The sequence below is a fragment of the Hyperolius riggenbachi genome, chromosome 2, assembly GCF_040937935.1.
Source record: "Hyperolius riggenbachi isolate aHypRig1 chromosome 2, aHypRig1.pri, whole genome shotgun sequence".
Taxonomy (NCBI): Eukaryota; Metazoa; Chordata; class Amphibia; order Anura; family Hyperoliidae; genus Hyperolius; species Hyperolius riggenbachi.
In genome coordinates, this window is record NC_090647.1 from 322654719 (window position 1) to 322680847 (window position 26129).

Below are 26129 nucleotides of genomic sequence, written 5' to 3' on the forward strand. Positions count from 1 at the left end.
CTGTATATGCCTTGCTATTTCTGTTATGTAGCTTCTACAAGGATCTGTATTACCCTGGTCTGTAACATGTAATTATGTACTGTACTGTACATTTATAACGCATCAGAGAATGTTATGTACTATATAAATCTTTAATAATATCACTTCTCTGTCTGTCTGCTCTAAGAAGATCCTCAGTAAGAATGCTTCATTTGCTGATGTGTACACACTTCGGGAGACCATCGGTGTGGGTTCATACTCTGAGTGTAAGCGGTGTGTCCACAAGGGAACCAATATGGAATATGCTGTGAAGGTACACAAACTTTTTCTCTCACTTTAATGTCCTACTTATTTGTATTTATTACATCTCTGATTTTCTGCAATTTCTCTGTATTTTGTCTCATTTCTAAGTGTTAGATGAGTATTTCTCTGTAATAAGCAGTACCTTTGAATATATCTTCTTCTCTATGTGTACATTTCCGTATTTAATTTTTGTTGTTGTTGTTGCAGGTAATAGACAAAACCAAAAGGGACCCTTCAGAAGAAATTGAGATCCTGCGCAGATATGGCCAGCACCCCAACATTATCACACTAAAGGATGTAAGTGCTGGTTTTCCATAATGCTAAGGCAGTGATGGATGTGTGTTAGCAGGCTTCTGTGTGTCCTGGGTAAAGGCTAATCTGCAACTCCTGGCAGGTGTATGAAGAAGGGAACTCGGTCTACCTGGTTACGGAGCTCATGAGAGGTGGAGAGCTGCTGGACAGAATTTTGCGGCAGAAGTTTTTTTCAGAAAGGGAAGCGTGCGCGGTTCTTCTGACAATCTGCAAGACTGTGGAATACCTGCACTCCCAAGGGGTACGTTTATCCTGCACACAGCTCTCATATTTCCCCAACTTCCTGAAGAGGGTCGTCTGCAGCCTCTTGCCACATCCCACTGCTATCATACTGCTTTCCCTGTTACAGGTTGTCCATAGAGATTTGAAGCCCAGCAACATCCTCTATGTTGATGAGTCCGGAGATCCAGAGTCAATAAGAATTTGTGATTTTGGATTTGCTAAACAGCTGCGGGCAGAAAATGGATTATTGATGACTCCTTGCTACACTGCTAACTTTGTGGCCCCAGAGGTAATGACATACCTTCAAACCATGGAGAATTGTTGCAGCAATTATATTCAGCTTTTTATTTTTGAAAAAATTACAATTCTCCTGTTAAATATTTATACAAAAAGTCTGAACTTGGGCATTAGAATTGTTAGGAGTGAGTAGGAGGTGCTACTATGGCGCCAAAGCCAAAAGATTTTTTTAAAAGTAATTTTACTATGCATTAAAGGACAACCGATGTGACATGAGATAGACATGTGTATGTATAGTGCCAGGCACACAAATAACTAGGCTGTGTTGCTTTTTTTTCTCTGCCTGAAAGCGTTTAAAAATCAGGTATGCAAGTGACAGTTTCTGCATGGGTCAGACTATAGCATAACCCTCACTGATAAGTAATTACAGCCATAAAACACTTTCCTGCCAGTTCATGGCTTCTGAGAGCATGAAAGAGATAAAAAGGGTCAATAATTCATAGGTTTGAGTTCTGACATCAATAAAGGTGTTATTGAACAAAGAGACCATGAACCAGTAAAAACCTAAAAGCTAGATTTAAATATAAAATAAAACTGTGGGATATCTGAAAAAATAAAATAAAATGCATTTTTATGAGAAGGCGGATAGATGCAATTGTTTTTCTCATCAGTTTATTTTCACCTCGGATGTCCTTTAAAACAGACTTGAACTCAGAACGTCCTCTGCTCTAAAAGATAAGCAACAGCATAATAACCTTTAAAGAAAAACATGTATTTGTTACAGCTGATACAAATCCTAAAATAAATCTGCACTGTTTCTATTTCCTGATTCATGGAAGCAGACCTATTAACATCCTGTGCATTCAAATGAGATCTGCCATCTCTGGCATGGCAGCCGTGACACGGGAGAGATCAAATTACAACTTGTGATTAGACACAATGAGGGGGAATTAGACAAGTTAAACTCTCTATACATACAGGGTGCATTTCTCTGTTTTTCTTCTGTCCTGTGCAAGAGTTCAGGTCAACTTTAAATGACAGTGATCCTGCAAATAGGTTGCTGCAAATCATTTTAACTTTTTTTTTTTTATTTTTTTTTTATTCTGTGACTTAAAATCTGATTTGAAAGATCACAAAATAACTTTTCTGCCCACTAAAAGTTGTCATCATGGCCTTACTTTAAGTGAGCTTTCAGAAAATCTTTCCACAGCTCCTGTTGTACTAATAAAGATATGCTGTGTATCCTGGGATGAACCCAGCCATTCTGCTATTCAAAAGGACTAATTTATCTGTGGATCTGTCTGCATTCAGCTACTCTGATTTCTCTGGCTATCACCTAGGTCAGGGGTCGTCAACCCGCGGCTCCGGAGCCGCATGCGGCTCTTTTTCACCTTCGCCGCGGCTCCGGTGTCGGTGGCTGCGGTGCGCGTGTGACGTGTGCTGTTGCTGGCCGGCAGCCTATCAGAGAGGCCGCTGGACCAGTGCAGTGCAGGGCTTCGGGCAGCCATTTTCCCATAGCCCTGCAGTGTAATGCAGGCAGGACGTGACATAGGAAGAGGATCGTGGGAGTTGCGCGCCACAAGGTCGGGACTGGAGGTCGGGACAGGAGGAGATCGTGACAGGAGGTCTTCTGACTAGGTGAGTAAATGGGTTTTTCTTTTCAGATCTGCTGAAGGATTGTGCATATTGGGGTCAGATCTGCTGAAGGATTGTGTATATGGGGGTTATATCTGCTAACTATTTGTGCATATGGGGGTTATATCTGCTAACTATTTGTGCATATGGGGGTCATATCTGCTAACTATTTGTGCATATGGGGGTCATATCTGCTAACGATTTGTGCATATGGGGGTCATATCTGCTAACGATTTGTGCATATGGGAGTCATATCTGCTAATGATTTGTGCATATGGGGGTCATATCTGCTAACGATTTGTGCATATGGGGGTCATATCTGCTAACGATTTGTGCATATGGGGGTCATATCTGCTAACGATTTGTGCATGTGGGGGTCATATCTGCTAACTATTTGTTTTATAATGGTTTTGTGGCTCCCAGTTTTTTTTCTCTTTTCGGAAACGGGTCCAAGTGGCTCTTTGTGTCTTAAAGGTTGCAGAACCCTGACCTATGTGTTAAGCTACGTACACACGTTGGTCTGAACTCAGCCATGGCGTACAATGACCACCATGGCCAAGAATCAGGAGTCAACCAACCAGCCTGTGTACAAAGTTCTGTTTCTTTAGTGAAACCTAACAACTGTATACCCACATTGTTCTCCCCGGGCCACAGGTATTCACTCTGTTGCACGCTGCTCATGGTCCCTTCATCCCCGAACATAGCAACAGATGCATCACTAGCCAGGGGGCTGATGAGACGTCTGTGTAGCGTCTGATCTATACTGTACTCTTGTTACAATCCCTGCTAGGCAACAGAGATCCTCAGAGATTTAGTCAGAATGCTGACTAGACAGTTGAGGACTATCCAAATGATTTGATAACGTCTGAAAAACTCAAAGGAAAAAAAACTTCCAAATCTGTTTTTTGAGTACACAATCCAGTGACCACATAAACAGATTTCCCCCTCAATTGAGGTGAATGTATGTGATATTTTGTATTGAGGCTGTTATGTTCAGTTTAGATGGAGACACAGGCTTAGTGGTGGTTGCCCTTCAAACGCACTTATTTTAGCACAACATTTTTCAGATACGCAGCTCTGACCACCACACTGCAGACATCATGCGGTGTTCTCTTTAAAGGGAACCTGTACTGAGTAAAATTATTTAAAATAAACACATGAGGTAACTTCAAATGAACATGAAATAGTTACCTTGCCATCAGTCCCTCTCAGAAGCTCACCATTTTCTTCTGACAATGATCCCTTTCAGTTCTGATAACATTTTGTCAGTACTGAAATGTATCAGTTGCTGTCAGTTATAGCTGAGTGGACAACTGAAGTGCCCGGTAATGTCCATGTTTCCCTATGACTCAACTGGGCGATGTTAGTTTAACTGTGTGCTGACCAGAAATCTGTTATGGGGTAATGGCCATTTTCAAAATGGAGGACAGAGAATTCCCTTGATCACATTGGACAAACAGGATGCAGGAGAGGAGAAAGAGATTGAGGAGTAGACTACACGGGAGGTAAGTGTGACTTGTGTATGTTTATTTTGACTTTTAATTTTCAGTTCAGGTTTTCTTTAAAGGTACCCTGAGCAGATTGCGTGTGTATGCATTAAAGCGTGCCCACGAATACATGGTAATACTCCCCTACTTACCGGCTGTGATGTAAAGCACCCCCCTTGTGCTGTAAATTACATTGAGGCCAGTAGCTCTCGGCAAATTTGCACTATGACCCCGGAAGCGGAAGTCGGGTCATTCGGTCTGCGCAAGCTCCGGCTTCAGTCATCCTCCTCTCAGCCTATCTGTGCACAAGCAGCACGTCATTGTGTCTAGTGCACAGAGGAGCTTCCAGGGTAACTTTGCAACTTTGCAGAGAGTTGCCGGTCCCAATGTAATTTATAGTAGCTGGACCAGGGGGCAGAACGCATACCCACGTGATCTGCTCAGGGTCCCATGTGTGAACGTAATGTAATAAAGAGAAGCTAAATTGCTGCAAATAAAGTTTGCTAATTAAGTATAAACTATGCTGTGGTGTTGCTATTTTGGGAGTAGATTTTAGTGCCCACCAGGATTTTGCATTTTTGTTTTCCCTTGAATACAAGGAAACCACAGCCCCGATTAACCAGTATTTCTGGAAATAGCTGCCTGAACTTTCAACCTGTTAAAATAGCAGCCTGTGTGCTCTCAGAATTGTACATTTAATAAGACTCCTACTGAATTGTCATAATAAATTGACATAATGCTTAACCACCATTTATTAATAGGTATTGAAGAGGCAGGGATATGATGAAGGCTGTGACATCTGGAGCCTGGGAATCCTCCTCTATACAATGTTGGCAGGGTAAGTGCACATACAGGCATCATGACAGTTAATGGTAGGTCATTAAAAGAAGGGGGGAAAGAAGAGCAAGCTGCTTATCTGGCAAGACAGACACGTGACATCTGCACTTGACAACAGCCAGATTGAATGCAAAAAGATAGGCATGAAAGTTGTTCTATATTTAAAGCCCTAGTTCAGCATCCTATTTTTTTAAATGCATAGGGTAGACATTTGCATTAAATTAGCAATACTTCGTTTTGTGCACTGCACAGCTATACTTTTGTAATAAAAAACATTTTTGGACCACAAGACACAATTTTCTTCCCCAAAACTTGAGGGAGGGAGTGGGGGGGGGGGGGGGGGGGAGTGGGTACATCTTATGGTCTGAAGGTTTGGAAAAAAAAAAACCCGCAGAGATGCACGACTCTTACCCATCCAGCGCCGGGTTCCTTTCTCCATCCGGCTTGTCCACGCATCCCTTCCATCCTTCTCTGGAATCTTTTTAGGCATTCCTCTTCTCCTCCAGTGTGGGTGGCAACTTCTGGCATTGCTGTACACAGCGGCTGCCTGATGCTGCCATCTTCTCTCTATGTGCATCTTCTGTCACACACTAGCTATACACAGCGGCCACCTGCCACTGTACACCTCCGGGTCCCCCGTCCACGTGGCCTACCGTCTTCTTTCCATGTGCATCTTCTGACACAGTAGGTATACACAGCGGCTACCTGCCGCTTTACAGCTCGGGGTCCCCTTGTCCATGTGGCCTCCGTCTTTTTCCGCATTGGTCCAGGCGGCTTCTGTTACATGAGTAGTGCACGTGCAAATACAAGGTTGAAAGAGTTCCTGTTTATGCTTTTACGGTGCTAACTATTAACTTGATAAGGAGAAATGTAGACTAGTGGTGCCATAAAAACAGAATTAGATTAATATGTTTTTCTAATAACGCCAAGTTTTCTCTGCTGTGTGGAATTAACAAATCAAAAGCTGGCCAAACATAAAATCGACATTATGTACTTTTTTATCTAAGTAATTCACTGTAGTATACAAGCTTGCCTACATATTCTGTTAAATGTATTCTGGAGTCTGCCTATTAAAGTACATAGTTGTGCAGTCAGGGTTATATGGTGTATGGCCAGCTTTACACTACATACCAACATGTATCCCCTACAGAAAGGCTGTCTACCGCCTGTGTAGCCTGTGATGTAGGTGACGCTGTCTTCACTTTGTACATTCCCTATATAGTCTTTTTTTCTTTCTCCTCTGTCCTCCAAGCCTGCAGCTAATCAGGCCAGATGTACAAGAGCAAGCTGCAACAGAGGACTTCTGTAATACAGTATATAGCTCAAAAGTTTGATTATAAAATAGGAACAACGAGCAGCAACATTTCAAGGGCCAAGCAGCTTTTTATAAACAAAATGGACTTATCAGAGAGGTTATTTGGGAAGCCTAGGATCTTGAAATTTGCTCATACAGTTGTGTGCAGGATTAGGAAAAGTTAATGAGATGCAAATAATTCTCAGTTGATGCAGGACTATACAAATTGTGCACACTTATGTAGCTTGAAAATTGACCAAATTAATCCTGCTAAGGTGGTATGTGGCCCATTTTCAAGCTGCATTCATTTGCATGAACCTGCATAAATGCTGAATTATTTACATTTGTTTGCTTGAGTGAGCTTCCTCACTCTCACAATGCTGCAGTTTAGTCCATTAGCAGAAAATTGCACCCAATTACCTCTCTAGTCCTTTGTTGACATTAATGGGAGAATGAGAGTAATTACCCCACCATCGCTAAGCTAGGAGATTGTCATGCAATGCTGACACATTTTTTTTCTGAAGCAAATTAAAGTACATAGACCAATTTACATAATTCAATGTACCTCATTACAGCTTAGTATCTGTTTCCCGTACAACATTCCAATTTTGGGGATACATATCTACCCTGCCAAGCAGGGCTGTTTCTGGGCACAGGACATCCAGACACATTCTTTGGATGCCTTTTACTGTGCAGGATGCAGTGCTGCACCCCCAGTAATATTGATTTAGTCTGCTGTGCATGGCATAGTGTGTTCCTGCTTTTGCAGTTTACCAGTGTCTCCTGTATTGCAATCTTTGGTTAATGCTACTCCACTTATCCTCTCCCTGACCCTTTCCATATAGTGTATGTGGAGTAGGCAAGGACCCTACTTGTGCACAAAGGGAGTAACTTCGGCGCCATCAGAAGACTGAGCTGAAGTTTACTTTTAAAACACAATAATTCTGCTTCCAGATGTCACCCAAAAAGATTTCTCATCAGAGACCATAAAGGGATAAAATAAAAGAAAATGCAGCATACTATAAAGTGATGTACACACACATGCATATGGGACATACTCTTAGCAAAAAAGACCAGCTTTATTTACCAAACCTTGGAAAAGCAAGCCTTAGCATTCAATCAGTTTTAAAATCTAATCAAGCCTGTTAAAATTGAAACAAGTACCTCTATCTACAGGTATACTCCTTTTGCTAATGGACCAGAAGACACACCAGAAGAAATCTTGGCTCGGATTGGCATTGGAAAGTTTACCTTAAAAGGAGGAAACTGGAACACTGTGTCAGACTCTGCAAAGGTATTGTGAGTTTGTGTATAGAAGTATTGGCCGAACCTGAAATGTACCCTGGTTGTTCTTTCATCAAAACAAAGAAAAGGTTTGCTCTACAGAAAGGGGGGCACAAGGAAATCTTGGGGCAAAATTGTAGCCGTTTCCTTATAAATTGATCAAGTTTCTACTGTTTAACAATAAAATAATCTGATTTGTTCTAGGCCACTGCTGAAGTGTTACCCTTGCACCTGTTTTTGGTTAGCCTGTCTTACGATTTGCACACACACCAGATGGAGCTTGGCCGATGCAGATGTTCAAGACCATCTCAGCCAAGAACCTAGCATATACAGTTGTCCTCTGATGTTTCTTGATCCAGCTCACCAGATCTTGGAGATACCATTGTTCTTTTCTAAACCCTGTCCACTGGCAGCTTCTCCATCATGTACTAAGCCATTGTCCTTCCTGAGGGGCCCATACACCTATTTTCCTGCCGATATACAGCAGATTCAATCACTGTGATGAAATCTGCTGTAAAATCGTCGCGCAAACGCTGACAGAACGATCGATTTCCGTCTGAAATCAATTGTTCCCGTCAATCCGTCCGTGCGGAAGATTTTGCTCGATCGCCGGCGGGTCGGGAGTGAGTCGATAGCGGTGTTCGAATGCCCGACGACCGACTCTAGCGGCAATACATTACCTGCTCCGGCCGGCGCGACTCCCCCGGTCTCCGCTGTCCCTTCACGCTGGTCTCCAGTCCGGCTGGCTTGGCTTCACTGAACTTCCTGTCTCGGCAGGAAGTTTAAATAGTAGAGTGCCCTCTACTGTTTAAACTTCCCCGGCAGGAAGTTCAGTGAAGCAGCCAGCCGGACTCGGAGCCCAGCGCGGAGAAGAAGACAGTGGAGACCGGGGGAGTCGTGCCGGCCGAAGCCAGGTAATGTATGCGGGGGGGGGCAGCTTCACAGATTGTGAATCGATTTCAGCATGAAACCGATTACAATCTGTTTGCAGGAAAGGCAGCCATATGATCCCTTTCTGATCAGATTCGATCAGAGAGGGATCTATCTGTTGGCCAATCTGATGGCAAATCGACCAGTGTATGGCTACCTTTACCCTCCCCATAGCAACTGTCACTGTAGGCATTAATTCCTGATCCTTATGGGCAACAGTTGCAGTGCATGCGTATGCATGCGCCTTTTGAGTTTACTTATTTACAATAAACTATAGTACGTTATAAAATATCACTTTCGGAACTAAATTTCAAAATCTGTTTCTTAGCTATTCTTACATGCGGCTGTAGATCTATTAATGCAGATACAATACCTCTGTAGTTTTCTTCTTTTGGCTTCAAAGGTGATGTCTTAAATCTGAATCTGTTATTTAGCATTGTGCCAATACAGTGACTGACACAATTTTCCACGCATCGCTTGTGCATACAACTGAATATGGATGAGGTGGATTGTATACTGTGCAGCCAAAGATACAAATGTGCAGGGAATAATATTATTATTTTTATTTATATAGCGCCACCATCTTCTGCAGCACTGTACATGGTACAAAACAAATATTGGGGACACTGTATGATCATGACATACAGCAGTACAAATACATAGTTATTGTGTGTTTTGAGATATCGATAAAATTTGTTCACGTTGCTATGCTAATTTGCAGCAAAATATACAAATAGGAGGTGGTCCCTGCCCTTGCAAGCATCCAAATTGCTGCAATACCAACGCAAAGGCTGCAGCATATTACTATATGATCCATGCCTACCGCACGGGTTATACAATGATGCAAGTCAATGGACGACGCAGGCAGTCTGCATGATGGGAGCGTGGTGCGTTGCACAGGGCTGTGGAGTCTGAGTCGAGGAGTCGGGGCAATTTTGGGCACCCGGAGTTGGAGTCTGAGTCGTTGATTTCATAAACTGTGGAGTCGGGAGTCTGAGTCGGAAGATTTTTGTACAAAATCCACAGCCCTGTTAAGTATTAGACTAAGGAGTCGGAGTCTGAGCCATTTTGGGTACCTGGAGTTGGAGTCTGAGTCGTGGTTTCAGAAACTGAGGAGTTGGAGTCGGAAGATTTTTGTACCGACTCCACAGCCCTGGCGGTGCACTGCACATGTGCGGCCTGATGCAAATTCCAGTGATCCACTTCCTGCCCACAATGTAGTAGGTCACTAGCAGGGTCACAAGAAGCCTCAAATCTGCGGTGATCGCATCGCAACAAATGTCCCATTGCACAAAACAAGTGTCTTTTAGGAGGAATTGTATGAACTTTCTTGACTTTGTTAACCCTTGTACACTCTGGCAAGTTGGTCGGTCAGAGTAGTCTCTTCTGAGAATCTAGCAAGTTTACAGCCTCCCAGATAATGTTTAGGTATACTTTAAAGTGTACCTGAGATGTTTAATAGTGGTGTATCTATACATACCTGGGGCTTCCTCTAGCCCTGTAAGGTGCTTGGACTCCCTCGCCGTCTCCCTGGGCTGCTCTACTCTTTTGTTATCGCCACCGGTAATGTTGGCAGTTGTGCTTTTCTGCACATGATCGGCCAGATTATGGGTGGGGGGTGGGTAACAAGAGAATGGAGCTGCCCAGGGAGACGGCGAGAGAATCCATGCACCTTACGGGGCTGGAGGAAGCCCCAGATAAGTATAAATACACCACTATTGAGCATCTTTGCACTTTGCTTTATAGTATTATGCATATTGCATTTTTAAGATTCATTATAATCCATACTGTATATTGTATTGTACAGCGCTGCATAATATGTTGGCGAAATATAAATTCAATAATAAAATCTGAGATTTCCTGATCAGGTCGCTTCCTCTGTTAAAGGCGAACTTCAGCCTAAACAAACATACTGTCATTAAGTTATATTAGTTATGTTAATTAGAATAGATTGGTAATATAATCTTACTTGCCCTGTTTTAAAAAAACAGGCAAATGTTTGTGATTCATGGGGGCTGCCATCTTTGTCATGGGGACAGCCATCTTTTTGGTTGAAAGGAGGTGACAAGGAGCAGGAGACACAGTTCCAACTGTCATGTGTCCTGATAACCCCTCCCAGCTGCACACACTAGGCTTCAAATGTTAAATTCTAAATGTAAGAAGAAAAAATTTGCACCAAAACAGCAGAACGAGAGCAACAACATCAGAAATCCCATCATGCTGTGCACAGCATCAGTGGAAACATGCAGTTTTCTTCTGTGCATCTAAAAATGAGGCTTGTATAAGAGAAACAAAGTTCTGATGCTGTGAAACTGTTAAAGAAACACCAGGCCTTTTCAGTGCTGCTGAGTCGATTTTTAGTCTGGAGGTTCACTTTAAAGACTGGCTTGTATTTAATCTAGGTGACCTTTCTCATTCTAAATATATAGTCCCTCTCCATCCTTGGTTTGAAATCCTTCAACCATCTCGCATATGGTTATACTGTATTTATATTATATATTTTGAAGTAGTGCAAATCCCTTTGTTAATTTTAAGAATATGAACTGAATTTTTGAATGTGTTTTTTTTTTTTTAAATATTCTCCTGTGGACTATTTTACAAAGTACTTTGAGCCTGTTCATCAAATGTTATACACTAGCAAAGTCTGAGTGCAGGTTGTTATGTCTTACAGGATCTAGTGTCTCGTATGCTGCATGTGGATCCCCACCGTCGGCTAACTGCGCGTCAAGTTCTGCAACACGAGTGGATCACAAAACGAGATTTGCTACCTCAGAGTCATCTTAATCGGCAAGATGCACAGCTGGTGATGGTCAGTATGTGTGTAAATACATGGAGAGTTATCATAATTTTCACATCTTCTGCTCTACCCTCATACTATGCTCATGGTAAATAGTGCCCATTAGCCAACCTTAATTAAAGCCAAACCGCCTATATTTTACCAGATGTACTGTGCATGTGACCTGCACCTAGCTTTTCTAAGTCAGTGTATAGCACTGCTGTACTGAAATATCTAGCCTCTGCTCTCCCTATTACGTGGCTTAATTCTCTCTCCTAGCTGTTGCCAGTTCTGTGTTATGATTACTGGGTGGATGAGGGAAGGCTACATACAGTTTACATTAAATTTACATGCAAGCCAAAATTTAGCATCTCATTGACCTCTTAATTATGTGCACATAAGGCAATAGTACATGCCACAGACATGCCTATTCAGAAGTCATGGAAGGTGGAAATAGGTTGACATTTTAGAATGTGTTGGAAAATAGCAAAAAAAAAAAATTCTGTACAAGCCCCATGTATGAAAGAAAAAGGTTAGGTGGTGCCAAATTAGGGCTTTAGAATACATGACTAGTTGTAAATGAAATTTTTGAACCCTTTCAAATTATTAGTCTTTGTGTAATAGCCCCTTCTCTAATGCCTAACAAATGTGTGGTTTTACATTGCAGGGAGCTATGGCTGCCACATACTCTGCCTTAAACAGCTCGAAGCCAACACCTCAGCTGCAGCCAATCAAATCCTCCATCCTCGCACAGCGAAGAGTCAAGAAACTACCGTCCACCACTCTTTAGCAATTTGTTTTATTGCTGAATCCATTTTCCCGTACCTGGTGACTTGTTATGGTGGTTCTAAGCCATTAAGAGCTTTCAGAAAATGTGCAACACCATATTTACCCTGACCATATAAAGCTGTGTTATTCTTGCCAGCATTGACTGTACAAGGCACACATGGTTGATGTGCCATCATTCCTAGTACTCTGGCAGGAGACTGTGAGGGTCCCAAAAGGAAATGTACAAATCATGGAACAAGGCATAGATGGCTCTGTTTTATCAGAGGTGGCCATTGCTCTTCTGTGAATCATTACACACCTCCCATCATCTCTTTGCAGCACTATCTCAGGGCTGTTTATACTCTTGCTGTCTGTGACCGTAAGAGAGACTGCTGTTTCATCTTTAACATGTCAGAGTTCTGAGTTTTAAAATGTTTCCTTTTGTGCCACTATTACAAATTGGTGCACACATTCCAATACATATTGTTTGTGTACAAATACCCAGTGCAGAATTCATGTATTCACCCACCTAAGGGCTCAGAGTGCATCAGTGAAAAGAACAGCATATTGCTTTATCCAGTGAACTTTTAAAACAAGGAGCTAATGCTTGCTTAAGTCGAGCACAAATACATTTGAACTACTCCATATTAATAGCATTGACCTGTGATTTCAAAAAATTCTGGAATACAAAACTGAAATTGATGTTAGGTAAAGAAATGCTAAACCGTAGTGTCAATTACCAGTAACAATGGTATAATTGATAGTGTATTGCTGACAGAGGAATATGACCCCTTCCGATCCCCTACCGATCACTTCTGTTCAGTCATTTGTAAGGGAATCTCTTGACCTAATATAAAAGTCCATATACTGGTAGTTGCATATTTTTGGGTAGAGATCATGTACAGTTTTGGCTTCATATGCAGCTGGCCTTCTTAGGCATGATGTCAGGAAAGGTGTACATTCTGTGTGACCTGGCAAAAGGTGAAAGAGAAGATATTCATATATATGAATAATAATTGTCCAGGCAGGGCAGCTGGCTTTGGTGCTTTTTGCCATTTTACTCCCAATTATTTTTTTTTATTAATTTTTAACCATGCAATATCTCTGATTGCTTATGACTCCATGTACATAACCCTTTCACAATCTATTCCACGCAGTCAGATGATTGCTACTTACACAGCAAGGAAAGAGCTTCTGCCTCTGTATTGTAAGGCTCTATGTCATGCTGGAGTAGAAGCTGCAGTGACATCTAGAATTCTAGAGTCTTGTTCTACACTGGCCAATCAAAGCTTCTTAACACTTTTCCTCCACCACTCAGTTGGTTGTTTTGCTTTGGGTGGACAGTTGTTTGAAAGTGTAAATAAGATGAAGTTCCATGACCATTCACTCCATGACCATTCTTTGTGTGTACATTCCACGAAGAAGCACTCCTTATACTTATGCTGCATAAGGGTGAATTCACAATGCATCAGTTGCATTATGGAATAATTCTGCATGTCAACCTTACTGCCCATACAGTTCTATGGGCCTGTTCTCATCTCTGTGTTGTAATAGATTGCATTATTCTAACTCACTGCAAGCTGGCTTTGAATTAATGTCTCCAGTCTGCATTGCAGTTCACACAGATTATAGTGTGTGTGTGTGTGTGTGTGTGTGTGTGTGTGTGTGTGTGTGTGTGTGTGTTTGTTATGCGTTATGCAATGCACAGAGTGTAAATCCAGCCTCAGAGCAATCTGGACTCCAGGAATTTAGGAAAACTACCCAGTCCAACACCTGCACTCTGCATATTAAGCAACGACAAATCACTGAGAACTTTATCCTAGAAACCATTTATTTGTAATGTAAACTTCAAGATCAAATGACAACCTCTACCACCTTCTGAGGTTTTTGGGGTGTCAGAGGCCTATCACACTGTGAACAATAGACCCTTATGAAAGAGTGTGTTCCAGCATGCTTCATTTTGCCTGGTAGCCCAGGAGGCACGGGGCAGTTCCATAACTGATGGATTCTCTTGAAAAATAAAGCATTTCCATGGCAAGGTTTTCAGAAGAACTTCTAATTACTGGATGTGTATTGGGTAGATTTGCTGAATTATTGGAAGTCTGCTTGGAGATGCCAAACTACTCCAGTGTTTGTACATCTGTGGATCAGGAGTATGCTGTGAATCCTATAATCAATTCTGCATAGGTAGGAAAGTGGTACAGATGCACAATTTTGATATGCTGGTGTTTACCTACTGTTAGTGTTCTTTCCCTTCTCTTACCAAGAATGTTATTACTGCATTTTGAGAACATTGGACTAAAGTAATTCTGAAAATCAAATGGCCTTTTCCTCCCAGTATGTAAACCAGAATTGCACTTTACCAGTTTTCATGTTTGGGTCTACCTGTTTGTATGAAAATGTTTAGTGAATACGGCTTAACCTCATGCACACAGGTGCCACAGATGCCAAGGTTAACTAATCTAAACACAGAACTCTTATGTGTACTTAAGACCAAACAGAATCATTTAATAAAATATTTTTAAACTTTGGTTTCTGTATTCTGTTTTTATTATATTGAAGTTGCTAGTTATGATATGCATTTTTTTCATAGATGTTTTCTTATTTAACCACTTAAGGACCGCAGTGTTAAAGAGACACTGAAGCGAAAAAAATATTATGATATTATGATTTGTATGTGTAGTACAGCTAAGAAATAAAACATTAAGATCAGATACATCAGTCTAATTGTTTCCAGTACAGGAAGAGTTAAGAAACTCCAGTTATCTCTATGCAAACAAGCCATTAACTCTCAACTAAGTCTAATGCTGGGAATACACGTTTCGTTTTTGCCTTCGTTAAAACCTTCGTTTCGATTGTGCCTTTTGTCCTTTTCGATCCCGAAATAATCGATCGTACGGTTAAAGGGAAGGTCCAAGCAAAAAAAAAAAATGAGTTTCACTTACCTGTGGCTTCTACCAGCCCCATGCAGCCATCCTGTGCCCTCGTAGTCACTCACTGCTGCTCCAGTCCCCCGCTGGCAGCTTTCTGACCTCAGAGGTCAGGGCCGAATTGCGTACATTTTTACAAATTCCCGCTAGTGCAGGAACATTAACACATACATTTTTATGCGTTAGTGGTGCAACACGTACATTTTTGTTCCTGCACTAGCTGGAATGCGTAAAAATGTATGCAATGTGGCCCTGACCTCCGAGGTCAGAAAGCTGCCAGCGGGGGACTGGAGCAGCAGTGAGTGACTACGAGGGCACAGGATGGCTACATGGGGCTGGTAGAAGCCCCAGGTAAGTGAAACTCATTTTTTTTTTTTGCTTGGACCCTCCCTTTAATATCACCACCCACGGTTTCGTGTTTTTTTTTCGATTCTGATGGTTTCGTTTTTCCAATGATCGAAGGCTGCAAAGAAATGAAACGTAGTACAGGGACGGACGGCATAAACGAATATATAATCGATCTGAACAGCCATCAAGCCTACCAATGGCTCGATTAGATGGATAAAGAGAGATAATATCAAACATGTTCGATCACTAGTCGTTCGTTTTTGGGGTCTATTAATCGAAACTATAATGAGATTATGACTATTTTCACATACGTTTTCAACACTCGATTCGTTTACCGAACGAATCGAAGGCAAAAACGAAACGTGTATTCCCAGCATTAGTCCTGGAGAGGGCTGTTATCTGACTTTTATTATCTCAACTGTAAGTGAACTGTTTACTTTTTATCTGCTAGAGGAGAGGTCATTAGTTCACAGACAGCTCTGAAAGACTCATTTTGAATGCTGAGTGTTGTGTAATCTGCACATATTATAGAATGCTGCAATGTTAGAAAAAACACTATATACCTGAAAATAAAAGTATGAGAATATTTTCTTTGCTGCTAATCTTCTTCTAGTAATTATTCATAGTACACAACCAATTCACTATATCATATATTTTTTTCGCTTCAGTGTCTCTTTAAACCCCCTAAAGACCAGCCTGGTGTTTCCCTAATTAGCCACTGCAGCTTTAAGGCCAAGCTGCAGGACCGCACAACACAGCACACGAGTGATCCCCCTCCCTTCCCCCCCCCCCCCCCCCACCAACAGAGATCTCTGTTGGTGGGGTCTGATCGCTCCACATTTATTTTTTTACATAAATATTTATTTTTAAATAAAAATAACTTTTTTTTTTTAAATTCTTTTCCCCTGCTCCCTCCCTCCCTACCGCCAGCCAATCAGGGTGATCAGCTGTCATAGGCTTCAGCGTATGACAGCTGATCACTGTCCAGCCTATGGAGGGGACAGCCGTGTCACACGGCTGTCCCCAGTACAGCGCTGCGGCCGATCGCTGAGCTGTACATGTCGCCGTCTAACAGTCTCCCGTGCGGCGGTTGCCGAGAAGGATATGCGCGCGCGACCTCCTTCAATAGCCGGCTCCAGGACCTGACACCAATTGGCGTTAGGCGGTCCTGGGGCTGCCGCCGCGTCCACGTCCGTTGGCGTGGGGCGGTCTTTAGGTAGTTAAAAATGTTCCATAAGTTTACAACTCTTACTGCATATGGGAAGGAGAGTGGCATGTAGAAGGGGGTGGTGGCAGGGAACTTAAAACACACCCTCCTAGTTTATATTTTTACAAAAGCATAGTACAGAGACAAACTTACTTCTCCACACAGGCCATTGAGTATTATTCCAGTCCTAATCATGATGCGCCTCATTAAAGTGTACTTGAGGATAAAATAACAGCCTGCCAATAACTAGTACACTGCTGAAAGGTCAGTCAGCCCAATGTCACCCTGTGAGTCGGCCCAGTGTCACCCACCATTATTAATACAAGGCTGTGTCAATACGGGGGTTATTTATTATTCTTGCAAGGCAGTTGCAATGTGGGGGCTCATCATTATTAATGCAAGGCTGTGTCAATAACTTTGAAGGCTAATCATTATTTACAAAATTCCAAGGAAATGCAAGGTCATACTTCACATTAAATTTGAGTATTGTCCTATTTCTATTTTAATGTGAAATATCATTTTTGGTCATGATATAAGATTACTACTATGATATCTGCTTTTACTTAATGTCAATAGCTAGTTTAAACAGACTCCTAAAAACATGGTTCTTGAAAAAAAAAAAATGTCTCTCAAAAGAAATCTTAATTGTTATGTTGCTGATCTTTGGCTCTTTTGATGAATGGGTTTGCAGACCACTGTACTGGAGCAAGGTGACAGACCAGATCAATTATCAATATCAGGAACATGTCTATGTACTTGATCTACCACAAATTGTACAGTGTATGGCTTGCTTTGCATTTTAAAAGGCACATGTGTGTTAACCCTCACTGATGGTATATCATTGGACAAGATCTCAGAGCCAGGTGTATTTGGTCCAATGTTGCCAATTTTAAAAGGAAAGTGATGATCTGAGGGACAGGTCCACAAGAAGAGACTAATTTCATACTCAGGAAAGCATATAACAAGGCAAAGGAGACTGAAAGTGTTATGCTGGGAATACACTGTTCGTTTCTGCCGTGCGTTTCTCCTCTCAATCGTTTTTTTGCTGCTCGATTCTTCAGTCAGTTCTCTTATCTTCCGCTCGTTTTTCTTATCTTTTTCCATTCACTTCTATCAGAAATCGAGCAGCGAATGAATCAAAAGGGAGATCAGACATGTCGGAAATTATCTATCGAACCATCTAATCGCCTAAAAAAATGAACAGTGTATTCCCAGCATTAGGTTGCAAGTTCCAGTGCCAAGATTAATTGTGACATATACAATCCAATCACATAAAATTTATCAGAGCTTACAGAGATACTGGCCATATCAGAGCTTACAGAGATACTGGCCAATTTTACACCAGGACAGGGATCTGTGTAGTGCCCCATCAACCTAAGGGCCCTTTTCCACCAGCGCTGAATCGCAAAGACGCAAACCGCTAGCGATTTTACAATTGCTACGGTTTGCTTTTTAACATAGGAATCGCGGTAGGTCATTTCCACTACCGCGATTCGTTTTTTACGGGAACGCGAACGCGCGGCGGAGCGATATTTGCCGCGATTTTGCTATGCAGTGCATAGCATAGCAAAATCGCGGCCGCAAACGTCGGGGAATCGCCGGTAATTGCGATTCAGCAATCGCTAGCGTTCAGCGTGAACGCTAGCGACTGCTAGTGGAAAAGGGCCCTAAGTGTAACATACAGAAGATCAAATAATCTGAGGGATCCCAAAAATATTATTGGCATGGGCTGATCTCATGTGTCTGGCAGTTGCTGTGTCCCTCTTATTTCGCATGTCACCATGCCCCCCTGAGGGTTTTCTGTATGCCTAATTTCTCTTATTTTACCTGAATCCTGGTCCTTAGTTATTAGAATAATTTCAGTATTAAGAGTAACTTGAGTTTAGGTTCCGGTTGGTAGGTAACCCCAGTTCATTGGCTGAGTGGTAGTAGACTCCCCCACAAATTATTGTGTAGGGTTCTACTCACAAGTATCAAGGGCGAGGAGGACTTGACTTTGTAACATATATCGGCATCCGACAATTGAGCTGTCTGACATATACAGTTGTTAGGGGAATCCATCTTCTCAAATCTATCTCTCCTCCTCCCCCATGGCTGTCTATTTAGATAAGCCTTACTTTTCATTGTGCAGGATATTAAACCATGAACAGTGTATAGATACCTTGTATAGCTAAGTTTTTGTTTTTATGTTATTTGGAAAAGTTGCATAACTGCTTTACACTTTTTTTTTTCTTTTTTTTTACACAAACGTTTATTGAAAAAAAACCCAGCATGATATGATCAATGGTACAAACTGATTGCAGTAAGAACAGCATCCCAGAAGAATAATCAGATACAACTTGGTCACAGAGCATCACATGTAGTATGTAATCATTACAGTTTGTGAGATGAAATATGGGCACAGTGGTATAAAAGGCAAAGTTGGTACACTGATTGGAGTACATATAATCACTTATCAGAATGTTGGGATGTGTAAGAAAACCCATGCTACCCCCTGGTGTAAACTCCATACAGATAGTGTTCAGGTTCATTTTAGCCAGGGATTTACTACATCACCATTGTGTTTTCAGTTTGGTTCTGCATATTACAAAAATTACAGTAGGCTTGTTTCTGGTGTTAGTCAGATACTACTGCAGCCAAATAGATCAAGGGTGGCCAGGCAACTGGTATTGTTTAAAAGGAAATAAATATGGCAGTCTTCATATCCCTCTCATTACAGTTGTCCTTTAACCACTTCCCGGCCGCTGTATTGACAATTGGCGGCCGGGAAGTGGACCCCGCAAGGACCGCCGTATTGACAAATGGCGGCGGTCCTTGTAGGGGCATGGGCGGAGCGATCGCGTCATCCGTGACGCGATCCTCCGCCAGCGCCTGTCTCCGCTCACCCGCCGCAACATCCCGCCGGCCATACGGAAGCGCCGGCGGGATGTTAACCCGACGATCGCCGCATACAAAGTGTATAATACACTTTGTAATGTTTAAAAGTGTATTATACAGGCTGCCTCCTGCCCTGGTGGTCCGAGGCAGGCTGCAGTCACCCTATGTCGCACCCAAGCACACTGATTTCCCCCCCCCCCCCCCCCTTGCCCCAGATCGCCCACAGCACCCCTCAGACCTCCCCCTGCCCACCCCCCAGACCCGTGTTTGCACCCAATCACCCCCCTAATCACCCATCAATCACCCCCTGTCACTGCCACCCATCAATCAGCCCCTAACCTGCCCCTTGCGGGCAATCTGATCACCCACCCACACCAATAGATCGCCCGCAGATCCGACATCAGATCACCACCCAAGCGCAGTGTTTACATCTATTGTCTCCTCTAAACACCCACTAATTACCCATCAATCACCCCCTATCACCACCTGTCACTGTTACCCATCAGATCAGACCCTAATCTGCCCCTTGCGGGCACCCAATCACCCGCCTACACGCTCAGATTGCCCTCAGACCCCACCTTATCAATTCGTAAGTGCATTAGTTACATCTGTCCTTCCCTGTAATAACCCACTGATCACCCATCAATCACCCCCTGTCATTGCCACCCATCAATCACCCCCTGTCACTGCCACCCATCAATCAGCCCCTAACCTGCCCCTTGCGGGCAATCTGATCACCCACCCACACCAATAGATCGCCCGCAGATCCGACGTCCGATCACCTCCCAAGTGCAGTGTTTACATCTGTTATCTACCCTAAACACCCACTAATTACCCATCAATCACCCCCTATCACCATCTGTCACTGTTACCCATCAGATCAGACCCTAATCTGCCCCTTGCGGGCACCCAATCACCCGCCTACACGCTCAGATTGCCCTCAGACCCCCCCTTATCAATTCGCCAGTGCATTAGTTACATCTGTTCTTCCCTGTAATAACCCACTGATCACCTGTCAATCACCCATCAATCACCCCCTGTCACTGCTACCTATCAGATTAGACCCCTATCTGCCCCTAGGGCACTCAATCACCCGCCCACACCCTCAGAATGTCCTCAGGCCCCAGCCCTGATCACCTCGCCAGTGCATTGCTTGCATCTATTCCCCCCTCTAATCACACCTTGAGACACCCATCAATCATCTCCTGTCACCTCCTAGCACACCTACCCATCAGATCAGGCCCTAATTTGCCCCGTGTGGGCTCCTGATCACTCGGCCAAACCCTCAGATCCCCCTCAGACCCCCTTCCGATCACCTCCCCAGTGCATTCATTGCATCTATTTTCCCCTCTAACCACACCCTGAGACACCCATCAATCACCTCCTGTCACCCCCCTAGCACTCCTATCCATCAAAACAGGCCCAATACAAACTGTCATCTAAAAGGCCACCCTGCATATGACCGGTTCCACAAAATTCGCCCCCTCATAGACCACCTGTCATCAAAATTTGCAGATGCTTATACCCCTGAACAGACATTTTTGGACATTTGGTTTCCAGACTACTCACGGTTTTGGGCCCGTAAAATGCCAGGGTGGTATAGGAACCCCACAAACTGACCCCATTTTTGAAAAAAGACACCCCAATGTATTCTGTTAGGTGTATGACGAGTTCATAGAAGACTTTATTTTTTGTCAAAAGTTAGCGGAAATTGATTTTTGGCTTTTTTTCACAAAGTGTCATTTTTCACTAACTTGTGACAAAAAAAAAAAATCTTCTATGAACTCGCCATACACGTAACTGAATACCTTGGGGTGTCTTCTTTCTAAAATGGGGTCACTTGTGGGGTTCCTATACTGCCCTGGCATTTTAGGGGCCCTAAACCGTGAGGAGTAGTCTAGAAATCAAATGCCTCTAAATGACCTGTGATTAGGACGTTGGGCCCCTTAGCGCACCTAGGCTGCAAAAAAGTGTCACACGTGGTATCGCCATACTCAGGAGAAGTAGTATAATGTGTTTTGGGGTGTATTTTTACACATACCCATGCTGGGTGGGAGAAATCTCTGTAAATGGACAATTGTGTGTAAAAAAAATCAAACAATTGTCATTTGCAGAGATATTTCTCCCATCCAGCATGGGTATGTGTAAAAATACACCCCAGAACACATTATACTACTTCTCCTGAGTACGGCGGTACCACATATGTGGCACTTTTTTACACCCTAAGTACGCTAAGGGGCCCAAAGTCCAATGAGTACCTTTAGGATTTCACAGGTCATTTTGCGACATTTGGTTTCAAGACTACTCCTCACGGTTTAGGGCCCCTAAAATGCCAGGGCAGTATAGGAACCCCACAAATGACCCCATTCTAGAAAGAAGAGACCCTAAGGTATTCCGTTAGGAGTATGGTGAGTTCATAGAAGATTTTATTTTTTGTCACAAGTTAGCGGAAAATGACACTTTGTGAAAAAAAACAATTAAAATCAATTTCCGCTAACTTGTGGCAAAAAAATAAAAACTTCTATGAACTCACCATACTCCTAACTGAATACCTTGGGGTGTCTACTTTCTAAAATGGGGTCATTAGTGGGGTTCCTATACTGCCCTGGTATTTTAGGGGCCCTAAACCGTGAGGAGTAGTCTTGAAACAAAAATGACCTGTGAAATCCTAAAGGTACTCATTGGACTTTGGGCCCCTTGCGCAGTTAGGCTGCAAAAAAGTGCCAATCATGTGGTATCGCCGTACTCGGGAGAAGTAGTAAAATGCGTTTTGGGGTGTATTTTTACACATACTCATGCTGGGTGGGAGAAATACCTCTGTAAATGACAATCTTGATTTTTTTTTTACACACAATTGCCCATTTAGAGGTATTTCTCCCACCCAGCATGAGTATGTGTAAAAATACACCCCAAAACACATTGTACTACTTCTCCTGAGTACGGCGATACCACATGTGTGGCACTTTTTTGCACCCTAACTGCGCTAAGGGGCCCAAAGTCCAATGAGTACCTTTAGGATTTCACAGGTCATTTTGAGAAATTTTTGTTTCAAGACTACTCCTCACGGTTTAGGGCCCCTAAAATGCCAGGACAGTATAGGAACCCCACAAATGACTCCATTTTAGAAAGAAGACACCCCAAGGTATTCTGTTAGTAGTACGGTGAGTTCATAGAAGATTTTATTTGTCACGTTAGCGGAAATTGATTTTTATTGGTTTTTTTCACAAAGTGTCATTTTCCGCTAACTTGTGACAAAATAAAATCTTCTATGAACTCACCGTACTACTAACGGAATACCTTGGGGTGTCTTCTTTCTAAAATGGGGTCATTTGTGGGGTTCCTATACTGCCCTGGCATTTTAGGGGCCCTAAACCGTGAGGAGTAGTCTTGAAACAAAATTTCTCAAAATGACCTGTGAAATCCTAAAGGTACTGATTGGACTTTGGGCCCCTTAGCGCAGTTAGGGTGCAAAAAAGTGCCACACATGTGGTATCACCGTACTCGGGAGAAGTAGTTTAATGTGTTTTGGGGTGTATGTTTACACATACCCATGCTGAGTGGGAGAAAGATGTCTGTAAATGGACAATTGTGTGTAAAAATTTTTTTTAAAAATTGTCATTTACAGAGATTTCTCCCACCCAGCATGGGTATGTGTAAAAATACACCCCAAAACACATTATACTACTTCTCCTGAGTACGGCAATACCACATGTGGCACTTTTTTGCAGCCTAACTGCGCTAAGGGGCCCAAAGTCCAATGAGCACCTTTAGGCTTTACAGGGGTGCTTACAAATTAGCACCCCCCAAAATGCGAGGACAGTAAACACACCCCACAAATGACCCCATTTTGGAAAGTAGACACTTCAAGGTATTCAGAGGGGCATGGTGAGTCCGTGGCAGATTTTTTTTTTTTTTTTTTTTGTCGCAAGTTAGAAGAAATGGAAACCTTTTTTTTTTGTCACAGTGTCATTTTCCGCTTACTTGTGACAAAAATTAATATCTTCTATGAACTCATTATGCTTCTCAGTGAATACTTTGGGATGTCTTCTTTCCAAAATGGGGTCATTTGGGGGGTATTTATACTATCCTGGAATTCTAGCCCCTCATGAAACATGTCAGGTGGTCAGAAAAGTCATAGATGCTTGAAAATGGGAAAATTCACTTTTTGCACTATAGTTTGTAAACGCTATAACTTTTACCCAAACCAATAAATATACACTGAATGGTTGTTTTTTTTAATCAAAAACATGTTTGTCCACATTTTTCGCGCTGCATGTATACAGAAATTTTACTTTATTTGAAAAATGTCAGCACAGAAAGTTAAAAAATATTTTTTTTTTCCAAAGTTCATGTCTTTTTTGATGAATATAATAAAAAGTAAAAATCGCAGGAGCAATCAAATAGCACCAAAAGAAAGCTTTATTAGTGACAAGAAAAGGAGCCAAAATTCATTTAGGTGGTAGGTTGTATGAGCGAGCAATAACCCGTGAAAGCTGCAGTGGTCTGAATGGAAAAAAAAGTGGCCGGTCCTTAAGGGGGGTAAAGCCCACGGTCCTCAAGTGGTTAACAAAGTAGCACAGTGCTGTGCAAACTACAGCCCGAAAGCTTATTCCTCTCATTTCCCCCTCCCTCCCTGCAAAGTGGCGAGCGGGGGTATTTGAAACTCACCTCAACAACGATCCCCGTGTCATATCTCCATAGCAACAGGATGTCACACCGAGACGTGCCAGCGTGTAATACACAGACACACAATGCAAAGACTGAGTGAAATTCCTTTTATCTGCTTTCAGGTGTGATTTTTAAATTCCCCACACCGGTTACCTGCCACAGGTGAGTTTCAGGGCTCTTTCACAGTAAGACGTTGCGTTTGATGCGACGTTAAGGTCACATAACGTGCCCCTAACGCAACGCATGTTAGCTTTGACGTTGGACGTTACATTGAACTGCGTTATGCGTCTCTTGATGCATACTTTTTGACTCATACTGATCGAACGAAAATGGCGCATGCGGCACATTTAAACAAAAAAAAAAATTACTGAGCATGTGCAAACAGTCTAACGCGGCTAAATAGGAGTATAACGCACAGCATGCTGCACTTTTTAATTTAACTTGCAGTGTTATACTCCTATGCAACGTGTGCATTGTGAACAGCACATTGATTTTTCAATGCTGTGAGTTGGGCTGCGTTACAGGCTGCTGTAACGTGGGACTTTAACCAGCTGAGCGGTCTGGACGAGCTCAGCTCGTCCAACACCGCCAGCGGCTGCCGCTCAGGCCCTGCTGGGCCGATTTTGATGAAATAAAAAGCAGCACACGCAGCCGGCACTTTGCCAGCCGCGTGTGCTGCCTGATCGCCGCCGCTCTGTGGCGATTCGCCGCGAGCAGCGGCGAAAGAGGGCCCCCCTAGCCGCCTGAGCCCAGCGTAGCCGGAACAAAAAGTTCCGGCCAGCGCTAAGGGCTGGATCGGAGGCGGCTGACGTCACGACGTCGGCTGACGTCGATGACGTCACTCCGCTCGTCGCTATGGCGACGATATAAGCAAAACAAGGAAGGCCGCTCATTGCGGCCTTCCTTGTTTATTCTGGGCGCCGGAGGCGATCGGAAGATCGCCTCCGGAGCGCCCTCTAGTGGGCTTTCATGCAGCCAACTTTCAGTTGGCTGCATGAAATAGTTTTTTTTTTTATTTAAAAAAAACCCTCCCGCAGCCACCCTGGCGATTTAATCAGAACGCCAGGGTGGTTAACATCCCACTGTGAAAGCAGCCTAAGAGTTCAAACACACTAGGCAGAATCGCATATGCGTTTTCCACTATGTGCTATGGAAAAATGCATATGCGACTGCCTAGTGTTCCTACCCTAAAGGAGCATCACATGCTTGAAACAATCTTATTTATCCACAATTTTGAGAGGATGTTAATAATTTTATCCAGCCCATTTTTGGAGTATTGTGTGACATCATGTCCAATTAGCTTTTTTTCCTCCTTTTTTTTGTTTTGTTCCAATACACACAAAGGGAATAAACGGGTATAGCAAAACGTGTTACTTCAATACTTCTCTGTTAGAAATACCTAATTTTCTGGGAAAAATTTTTTGCGGTGCCAACAATTTCAGTCATGACTGTACTGTAGTTAACCAGCTTGGGACTGTGGAAATGAGAATCTACACTGCATCTGTGGCTCTCCTCTTTGATGGGATGTAGATTCTGTGCTGCAGCTTTCTGAAGTCCCGAGCTACTTGCGGAAGCAAAATTGTCTGTCATGTGACAGCTGAGCATCTTCCTATAGTTAAGAAGCAGGTTTCATTGGCTCCTTACCAAGTGATCACTGTGAGCTAATCACTGATCAGAAATTGGTAGATTTAAAAAAAAAAAGGCTCTGGTCTTTAAAGAGACTCTGTACTCTAATATTCTTACAATAAAAAGCATGCCATTCTATTCCTTATTTTCTCCTGTGCCCCTCAGTGCTGTTTCTGCCACTCCCTGCTGCAATCCTCGTTTGTAATGAACAGTTTTAGGCAGTGTTTACAAACAAAAGACTTGCTTCTAACCAGTGTATCATAGGCTGAGAACTAGCTTACTGTGTTACTCATGCAGAGCTTGGAGGGGGTGTGTAAAGCTTCTGCCAATGACAAGCAGTGCTACACATTCCAGCCTCAGCACGACAGAGGAAAGGAGATAAGATTTATTACAGAGACAGTGCAAGTAG

The 26129-nt window shown here is 42.8% G+C and overlaps 1 protein-coding gene across 5 annotated transcripts in view; it reads left to right on the forward strand.

Annotated features, from left to right (window-relative positions):
• RPS6KA1 (ribosomal protein S6 kinase A1) overlaps positions 1 to 14595 on the forward strand; it is a 208722-nt gene extending 194127 nt beyond the window's left edge. For 4 of the 5 annotated variants that reach the window (XM_068269245.1, XM_068269247.1, XM_068269246.1 and 1 more), the window contains 8 exons: positions 167 to 292; positions 490 to 579; positions 677 to 835; positions 944 to 1105; positions 4937 to 5013; positions 7483 to 7600; positions 11192 to 11329; positions 11964 to 14595. In XM_068269245.1, the coding sequence (XP_068125346.1) occupies positions 167 to 292; positions 490 to 579; positions 677 to 835; positions 944 to 1105; positions 4937 to 5013; positions 7483 to 7600; positions 11192 to 11329; positions 11964 to 12086 (993 nt within the window). In that variant the 3' untranslated portion in view covers positions 12087 to 14595. The remainder of the gene's footprint in view (positions 1 to 166; positions 293 to 489; positions 580 to 676; positions 836 to 943; positions 1106 to 4936; positions 5014 to 7482; positions 7601 to 11191; positions 11330 to 11963) is intronic. The other variant, XM_068269244.1, reaches the window with a different exon arrangement.
• Positions 14596 to 26129: the final 11534 nt, after the last annotated feature.